Raw genomic sequence first — 9371 nt, forward strand, 5'->3', positions numbered from 1 at the left:
TGAACTGCTTTTGCTGCCAGCACTTCATTCAGCATTCCATTTCACAGGCTCACCTAAGGCACAGCAACTTGGTTTTACCCGCTCCGGTCAGAATGCGGCCGTATGCATTATTTACTGAAAACCTTTCAGTTCCAGCTCAGAGTACAAAAATTCTTAGTTTTGCAGGCAGATTTCCTGTAGCATTTAGTATTAAGCACTCACTTGTGAAGCAAGGTTATTTGTTTTCAGTGCCTCTCTTTTGATGAGAGAAGGGCATATGTCCTCTACTACACAGGTAAGAAGTGAGGCTATGCTGACACAGTAAGGCCAAAAAGTCTCCATTAATTTGAGGTACCAAACTTAAAGTGTTTCTGGTGTAATTTTTTCAGAGCATTCTGCATTTCGTAGAACTTTGCATCCCCAAAGTGAACCACAGTCTCTACAGGCCTTTACACAGCAGACAACATTCAGCTCCTCTGCAAAAGAGAAAATAAACCTCCCCAAAATGACAAAAACAACCCAAAAACCCACATGAACCAAAAAAAACCAAAAAACAAAGCAAACAATCCCACTTAAAGATTTACATAGTCAGAGAAACATTATAAAAAAGCATCTTTAGTGATTTGTGCAGCTTCACAAAAGGCAGTTTTCTTCTACAGCAAAGGAAAACACAAAATCCAATTCCAGCAATCAATATAATCAATTTCTCTAAGAATAAAAACTTTTTTTCCCCCACCAATATAAATCCCCTGTATTTCTGCATCAAAGAACAAGTGGTTATACCAGACAACATCCAGTAAATCATTCCCCTGAAACACTTATCTTGTGCACTGAAACCTACATGTATGTACACAAGTAGTGCTCACTAACTCATGAACCTCTGAAATGTTCTCTCCCTTTCAGTACCTCTTCAGTCATGGAAGGTGAAAGACCCCCACCTGAGAGCTTAGGAGATTAAAGAGAGAAAAAAAACCCAAGTCATCACATTTAGGCATTTTACTGCCAAGTAGTACATCCCACAGAAACCTCACTGATGACTCAAAGCTTGACATTCTCTTGATCCCATCAGTTCAGAACAGTATTTCAGTATTTCCACAATATATTTCACTACTGATAATAGTTATTATTCCACGTAAGTTAAAAATTCAATCAAGTGTAACCACTTCAGTGAAACCTGCCAGCCTTCCCTATAAACATGGCTTACACATAGAGACAATCAATCACCATTCACATATTCAATCTATTTCCAGTACAGAAACTGTAAATCAAGGAAACTAGATATAACATGGGTAGATATTAAGCAGAAAATATTTCAAGTTGCTTTAAGTAGTGGCTCTCATAGAAAAGTGAGGTATTGTCTACAGTCTTAATGCCCAGGGATAGCAACACGTACTTTAAGAAGATAATTCAGAAGTTATTAAAAAGTTGTGATTTTGAAAGACAAAATAGCACATCTGCATGGAGAATGCACCTCATATCTGTGATAACAACTTTGGCAAGAAAACTTTCAAATATGGAACAGCATGAACACAAGACAGCAAATCTCAAATATCTTGCAAAATATTATAGCAGCATTGTACTTATTTGTGTTTGTTACTCTAAGAGTTCTCCTGATAAGAATGTATCAAAAGAGCAAGGAAATACAGTGCCATGTCTTTTTGCATGTTAAAGATAGTATGCAAATGTAGCAGCTCATTACCACAGCTTTCTTCCTATCAAGAGACCAGCAAAACTATTCTTGAGGAAACAGGAAAGCATACTTAAGTGAGATTAATTTGACAATTTCCTCCATTACAGTTTTAAGAACAATTTAGAATCCCACCATTAAGCATTTATTTTAAAATGCAGATGTAAGACTTAACAGAGAATACCAAAAAACACTTCAAATAGTCATTTGAGTTCAAAAAGCCCAACAGTTTTACTGTTGCTTTTCACTGCATAACAGCTTCAGATTCTCAAAATTAATTCTACACACTTCATTTTGCATTTCTTGGCCACTTAAAACTCTTATGGATGTAAACAGGAGGCCTAACCAGCAAAGGCAGCAAAATATTTTAGAACAGGTTCTTATAATAGCTTGCTTTATCATCAGTCCACAACACAATATCCAAAACTCAGAAAAATAACTCTGAGATAAAAAAGTATGTGTACACATACACAGCTGCACATCAACCCTATGCAGGCTATCAGGAAAGCAAGAAAAAGTAAGAAAATAAATCACATGGGCATCTAATAGCACACACAGAGTTCAAAGAATACTTCCAGAGGAGAATTAATGCCTTCTGAAAAGATACTGGCTTTTACTTTGCATATGTCTGTAGTTATGATATTTTATGAAAATCCTTTTGTCAGGATTTTCTTTTCTTGAGAAGCTGAAGGGTCTCAGCTTCAAGATGTAAATAATTATTATTTGTTAGTGTGGAATGCAATAGGTGCTTCCTTGATTGGTCAATGTAAGATGTTTTTAGTTAATAACTAATTAAGGAGGCAGTTGGTTTAGACTCTTTGGGAGTCACAAGCTTTTGTTATACATTCTTTTTCTTCTTGTCTCATTTTCTAATCCATTTTTCTCTTTGTTCTTTTAGTATAGTTTTAGTGTGGTTTTTTAATATATCTTAATATAATAAACCAACCTTCTGAAACATGGAGTCAAGATTTCTCCATCCCTCTTCCCTCGTCCTAGCTGCCCTAAAAACCACATCTAGTAAACCCCAGACGTGCAACATATGTCATCAGAGTCATTCTATTGTACTTACCAATATTTTGTTATCCACTTTGTCTCCCTTGGTTTCCAGCTTTACTTTCTTCTTGACAGAAATTTTGATTTTCCTCCCAATAACATCCCTGACACTTTCTGAAACAAAATAAAATATCTTCATTAAATACCTTCAGTGTCAACACAAGAAGGAAACAGATGCCACTGTTGAGTTTTCAGAAAGACTTAGAGCTATGTTGTCCAACTGCTTCCACTCATGGAAGTCTCATGCACATGCACCAGTACTAAACACAACCTAAGTACAATTTTCTAAGTATGCCATCTACACAACAATTTGTGTCTACTATGATAGCATTAATGATGTCATATGCCTGGATTCTAAACATAATTTGATATTTTTTTCTGGCACTACTTACATATCAAAAGCATTCCCAAGACAAGCCACAGCACTGCTTAGCTCCTCTCTGGGAAAATAAAACAAATTCCTCACTGCTATTATTTGTACCTGAAAAGCTTACTAAAGCAAATTAGCTCCTTGCATTGCACAAATTCCAACCTCTTGTTAATATCAAGGAGGCTAAATGGGTCAGGCAATGGAAGAGCAACTGTTCACACATTTTGCACTCTGTGCATTGAAGTAGCGAAGCAAACCGAGCAGACTTCCAGATAGTAACACCTGGCAGCTCTGCAGAGGATGCTGAGGAGGCAACATTGGTCTTGGTCCAAATCCCAGCAACAACGTAGCCACTCCATGATGCCAGCACCAAAGTTACATTAGTTGCCATAATGTTTTAATATATACATGCACACACATGTACACACAGCCTCTGCCAATTATGACACGAACCAGCTTTTCCCCTGAACATTTGCACCCTGGCCTGAAGGGAACATACACACAGGGAACTGTGTCTAGAAAGCTTATACAACTACTGACACTGATGTAATTGAGAGATAAACAGAGGAGTTCATCTAGAAGAGCCAATTTGGCACCTTCCGTAAGTTTCACTCCCCAGCCCCCACTGAAAGGGAATGAGAAAGAAATCTTTTAAACACATTAACCTATTTCCAACCCAACAACAGGCATCTGTAAAAGGAAAGTCTCCACCCTCTCCAGACATATACACTTTGCCCTCGGGCACGCTGAAGTTTAAAAGCAAAAATGAAAGATAATGGCTAATCCTAAGGCTTTTAATTATAGTGCTCTGTATAGCGCTTTTCTGCACAATTTTCATCCGGTAGTCAAAAGACGTTAGCACAAACAACACATCATTTATTAAGCCTGGATGTTTAACCCAGGCCACTGTGTTCTGCCTGCAGGGCAGAAGGGTGTGCAAGTCAGAAACGTGGCTGGTCAGAGAGACTCTTCACCAAAAAAAACCTCTTTCTGCAGAATCGGCATGTTTTCCCCAGCAATTTTAATTTCCCTATCAGGACACAAAAGCTCCTCGGTAGCAGCGGCTTGCCCAGCGAGAAGCCTGTCCCAAGCCGCGGCAGCCCCGGTGGCAGGCAGCCAGCGCGGCCGGCTCCCGGAGCAACCGCTTGGTCCGGAGCCAGGCTGCGAGATCCCGGAGCAGCCAGGTAAGAGGAATCCGGGGGAAAGTCCAGCCCAATGCAAACTGCTCCCCCAAGGCTTCCTCTCCCATGGGTAATGGCCAATTCCGGTCTTTCTGCCCCAGCTTGGGAACCCAGAAGCAAGCTGACCATAGAGTCTTTTTCAGTCCTGTCTCCTTGCAGAAGGTACTGCTGCTGTCTCTGTTACTTCACCTCCATGTGCAGCCTGTGCTTTTCAGTTTCTCCTCTCCCACAAACAGCTCCAAGTGCCTACATCTAGCAGGGGACTTCCTTCTGACACACCTGCATGGAGAGATGTGCTTCCCTTTGCTGTCCCAAGGGTCCCACACAGCAGAAGTGGGAATGACTGCAAGCCCTCAGCTCCAGTACTCTTACTCCAACAAGCCATAGGGAGAGAGGAGGCCTGGGACCCCAGATTGCACAAAACATCATCAGGATGTCGGCTCCTCACAAGGCTCTATCTGCCTGAAAGGGCCAGAAACACTACTTCAAGGAGCTAAGATGGAGATTTCATACTCTCCATGGGACTGAAGACAATTCCCTCCACATTGGGTGGCAAGTAGACTCACAAAGTAAATTTGCAGACCAAGAGATGGAAACATAACATGAAGGTTCCCATTTTAAAGTGTTCATCCATTTCTAATGCTGGAGGCTTCAGATATCCACACCTGGGAGGAGTGGATCCAGGCAAGCCAGCAGTAAGAGAGGGCTTCTTTGAAGACTATGACCTACGAGACCTGACAAAGGTCACACGGGAAGTGAGTAACAGAAAAAAACCTGCAGCTCAAACACTCCCACCCCCAGTTTAATCTCCACACTCCAATCACTCCACGTTAAAGCATATCCTTTCATCCTGCTCTCAAAACATGGTTATTACAAAGAGCCTATGTAAAGGTTAAATTTTAACATGCAGACACCAAAATACTGCTAGAAATTAAACCAATCTACATGAGCACATCCCCACACATCAGAATAGCCCTTGACAAATCAAGCTGAGTGATGCAGGGCACCAGGGCTGGGGGGGGGGGGGGGGGAAATTATTCAGATGGTTCAAAGCCCCCAGAGGAGGGGATGTGTGAAGATGCTCACCTTATTCTTTCCTGTAGTATGGAGCACACCTCACCTACAACACTAGAGTGCAGACCCATGGTGAGTAAGAAATACTGTGTATTAGCACCTCAAACATGCCTGGCCACTTTAAATAGGAAAACCCCAAGGTTTTAACCATAACTAGTCCTAGAACTCTTCCCAGCTCATCACTTCTTAGCAGTAAGGTACAGACTATGGTCTCTCTGTAAATCACGTGGTTTAGAGACCAAAAGGACTGCAAAACAGAGCTATTTTGACTCTACAGAAAAAATCTGCAGCAGCTGCAAATGTCCACCCAGATTTTAGCAATATTTGATAAATAATAAAACCACTTGCTGACTGACAAAACTGAAGGAAATGCACAACGTAAATTACCTAAGTAAGGTCTGAAGGATTGTATTCAAAGCCACACATACCGTGTTGTCCGACAAATTTCTCTTTCCATTTGTCCTTAAGACAACACTTCAAATTATTACAATGCAGGTGAGATCTTTAGATAGCTCTTTAACAGGCAAAACCAAAGGAAATTTGGCCTGAACAAGGTAGCTAAGGGCCTGGAGCATCAGACCTGTTATCCCCAAATGACACTGGTTACACACACGCCGCCTGTGTAACGATCCATTTATTGGAAGCTCCCCAAAAGAGGTGACAGCATTTTCACAGGGACCTCGCCATCACCCGTGACTGAGTTCCTAAGCATATACTATGCAGGATGGAGGCTCGTGTGCACGGGGCCATCAAACTTTAATTACAAATACCCTCACTCCCTCCTACGTCCAGAGGAAAACGAGTCTTAAACTATGTAAAACCCAGGAGAATGAATAAAAAGCACTGAGTGGAGCTGCAGCCCGTGCCGCCAGGCTGAGGCGCACCGAGGACGTGCCCCGGGCGGGCGGCGGTGCGGGGGGCCGGGGCAGCTTCCCAGCGCGCCTGCCAGCGCTCGCAGCCTGCCGGCACCCTGGACAGACCGCTCCGGAGGGGGGACACACACCGTGCCCCGCCGCGGCTCCCGAGGGCTCAGTCCCTGCCCGCGGCCGACTCCCCGCTGCCCGCCGCAGCCCCGCAGCCCCCGCCCGCCCATTCCCCGCACGCAGCAACGCGGCCTCTCCGCCCCCCGCCGGCTCCTCCGAGTCCCTCCGGCCCCATGCGGACCCCCCGGGCTCCCTGACCGGCCCCCGCGGCGCTTCCCCGGCTCCACAGACGCAGCCCCGTCTCCGGCATTGCTGCATCCCGCTCACGGCGGCCTCCAAACTTGCCCCCGCAGCCCTTTCACCCGGGACCCCGCAGCCCCCATCCCCGCCGCCGTGCCCCGTCCCTTACCGATCAACTCTTTGGGGACGTCGGAGCTCTCCTCGGCCATGGCGGCGGCGCTGCCCGGCGCTCGGGGGTGCCCGGCGGCGGGGCTGCTTCAGCGGCGCGCCGTCCCTGCGCCGGGCGAGGCGGGCATGCACCCAGCGGGCGGGGGAGGAGGAGGGCCGGCCGTGCGCCTCGCTGCGGAGCACGGGGTGTGTACGCGGCTGCGAGCGCGGGCGGAGGGAAGGGGCTTCTCCCGCCCCCGCGGAGCCCGCTCCCCCCGCGCTACATGCCGGCTGCCGGCGCGGCCAGGAGGGGCATTTCCAGGGAGGGATGGATGGTCCGCAGGCGGCCGTCAGCCGCGGCGTCGCGGGCTCACGGCGGCCCCCGCACCGGCTCCCCCGTTCCCGCCTGCGCGCCGCCCGGCTCCCCCGCCCAGCACCGGCGGGAGGCGGCGGCTGCCCCCGCCCCGGGAGGGCTGCGCCCGCGCCCCGGCCCGGCCCCTGAACCGCGCGGGAGCCGCCGGGAGGCGCCCGCTCGCCCGCGCCCACCGAGCCCCCGGCGACAGAGAGGGGAGGCGGTGGCGGCCGGGAGCATCGCCCTTAGGAAGCCATCGCGGCGAGGGAGGAGGAGGATAGCGCGCTCGGAGATTTAGCGCGGCGACGCCGGCCCCTCCTTCGGCCGATGCCGCCGATCGGCGCTGCGGCGGGGGCCATCTGCCGGCGGCCGCGGCGGCTACACCGGCCTGGGCCGGCCCCCGCCGCCCAGGTACCGCCTGAGGCGGCAGCAGCGCCGGCCCTCCCCAGCAGACCGTGCCTTCCGCAGCTGCACCCTCAGCCTTTGCCCCCCGGGAATAATCCTCTGGGTTCATTAAAACGGGTTCGTGCTACGAAGGGGGTGGTTGTCATCGTCAGGTCAGTCCTGGCCTCCTGGGAAAGGGATTGCCCAATTCCTTTTCAGAAAAAGCTGGATCACTTCGAGACCTAGAAGAGGCTAACCTTTGGTCCAGAACTCATCTGCCTCTCCCTGGCTCCGTCAGCTTATCTCCATGGGGACGGCGGCTGCCTCGGCACCTGTTGTGAGATAACGCCATGGCTAGGGACGGCTTAGCAAACTCCTTGTGCAGGGAGTCTCGGTGTTGCTGAGCCTGTGCTACATTGAAGGGATACGTGCCTCCTTTCTCAGGACCAAATTAAAATCCACAAGTTGCAGCATTTTTGCTTGTTGCACTTTGCCATCGAGGGTTTTTGTCACGCGTTAACAGCCACATTATAGAAACACAGCACGAGCGCTGCCTAATTGCACTCATAAATATAAGCACAGAAAGATGCTTATTGGATGAGAGCGAAGGAAGAGGTTCGGTAGCCCTGGAAATCCTATGGCTTGCTTCTTGTAATGATGCCTGGTTTCAGTGAAAGGATCATTTTCACTGCAGCAGGACCATGATTGGTCACCTTCCATCCTAAAGGGATAGATTACTGCATAAACCTCATATTTCAAGCACTCTGCAAGTGTGTGGTGGATCTGGGAGATCAAAGTCATTTATGTCTAATTAAAAAATCTGCATTCAGTGAGAGCAACAGTGTGAATCCAATGAGTTATTTTGCTGGTACAGTACCACACTGCTGCACTCCTGTGTGTCACGGACTGCTGTATACCATGGTCTTCAGAAGAAACATGACCACTTTGAAATTGGTGTCACTTGTCAAATAAATATATCATGTTTTTCTTGAGACCAACGAGATCTCTAAACTGTCAGAGGTGATTTTACCAACACAGATATCATTACTACTGAGATGGATATGATTTGCAGTCTTTACAGTTTGCTGTTTATATGTAAAGAATAAACACATCCTTTAAAGAAAACAAAAAAAATTAATATATTAGTAAAAGAATAAAGTAGGCTGTATGCTTTTAATATACAGCAATGTCAACCAATCTTATCTGGATATGAATATATATCTCTCAATAAAATGCACTGTATTCCTTTTCTCCTCTGCTCTCTTTTCCTTACTGTAGCTGCATCCTTTTATGATGGACACAGAATACCTGCTGACCTCTTCCTTCCTTTTCTGCCAATTTTTCCTCATGGCTCAGCACAAAACTGCATTTCTTGCTCACTGGATACACATAGGCTTAGTTCCAATGAACCTGGACCTGGGTTCTTTGTTCTGGCAGGAAGCAAAAAAAAAAAAAAAAAAAAAAAAAAAAAAAAAAAAAAAAAAAAGAGATTTTCATATATTTTCTAAGACCCAGGAGGGAAAAGTTAGAAAAGTTAGACCATTAAGTCTGCATAAGAAAGGCCATAAAATTTCATATAGTTACTTATGTATTGAGTCTAATTGCCTATCTTCAGCTAAAAATTCTAGAAAAATAACTTTTATTCCACCACTATTCACCTGCTCTACAAAAAATATATATTTTTGGATCTATGATGTCTTAAGCATGACAGATTCTCATGCTACTACACCACTGTCTTGTTTCTGACACAGTATTTGAAGCATGAACCTTGCCTCTTTGGCTGCTGCCAGACATCCACAGGCCTCTTAGCGGAAAAAATGATGAGCTCCTTTCATGCCTTCCTGCCTGTAGCATTCTGCTGGAATACTGCTACCACCTCCTCCACCCCAGTTTCCTACCATGAGCTGACACATACGGTGAGCCCAGGTTGTGTAAAGAAAAAAAGAAAAGAAGAATGAATGATGGCAACAGGCAGGGCTTT

At 46.4% G+C, this 9371-nt stretch overlaps 1 protein-coding gene across 6 annotated transcripts in view; it reads right to left on the bottom strand.

The window, feature by feature from the left end:
- CARMIL1 (capping protein regulator and myosin 1 linker 1) overlaps positions 1 to 7082 on the bottom strand; it is a 190269-nt gene extending 183187 nt beyond the window's left edge. For 4 of the 6 annotated variants that reach the window (XM_038129660.1, XM_038129661.1, XM_038129663.1 and 1 more), the window contains exons 1-2: positions 6677 to 7082; positions 2736 to 2833 (exon numbers count right to left, since the gene is read on the bottom strand). In XM_038129660.1, the coding sequence (XP_037985588.1) occupies positions 2736 to 2833; positions 6677 to 6716 (138 nt within the window). In that variant the 5' untranslated portion in view covers positions 6717 to 7082. The remainder of the gene's footprint in view (positions 1 to 2735; positions 2834 to 6676) is intronic. The other 2 variants (XM_038129664.1, XM_038129662.1) reach the window with 1 other exon arrangement.
- Positions 7083 to 9371: the final 2289 nt, after the last annotated feature.

The sequence above is a fragment of the Motacilla alba genome, chromosome 2 (genome assembly GCF_015832195.1).
Source record: "Motacilla alba alba isolate MOTALB_02 chromosome 2, Motacilla_alba_V1.0_pri, whole genome shotgun sequence".
In the NCBI taxonomy this organism is placed as follows: domain Eukaryota; kingdom Metazoa; phylum Chordata; class Aves; order Passeriformes; family Motacillidae; genus Motacilla; species Motacilla alba.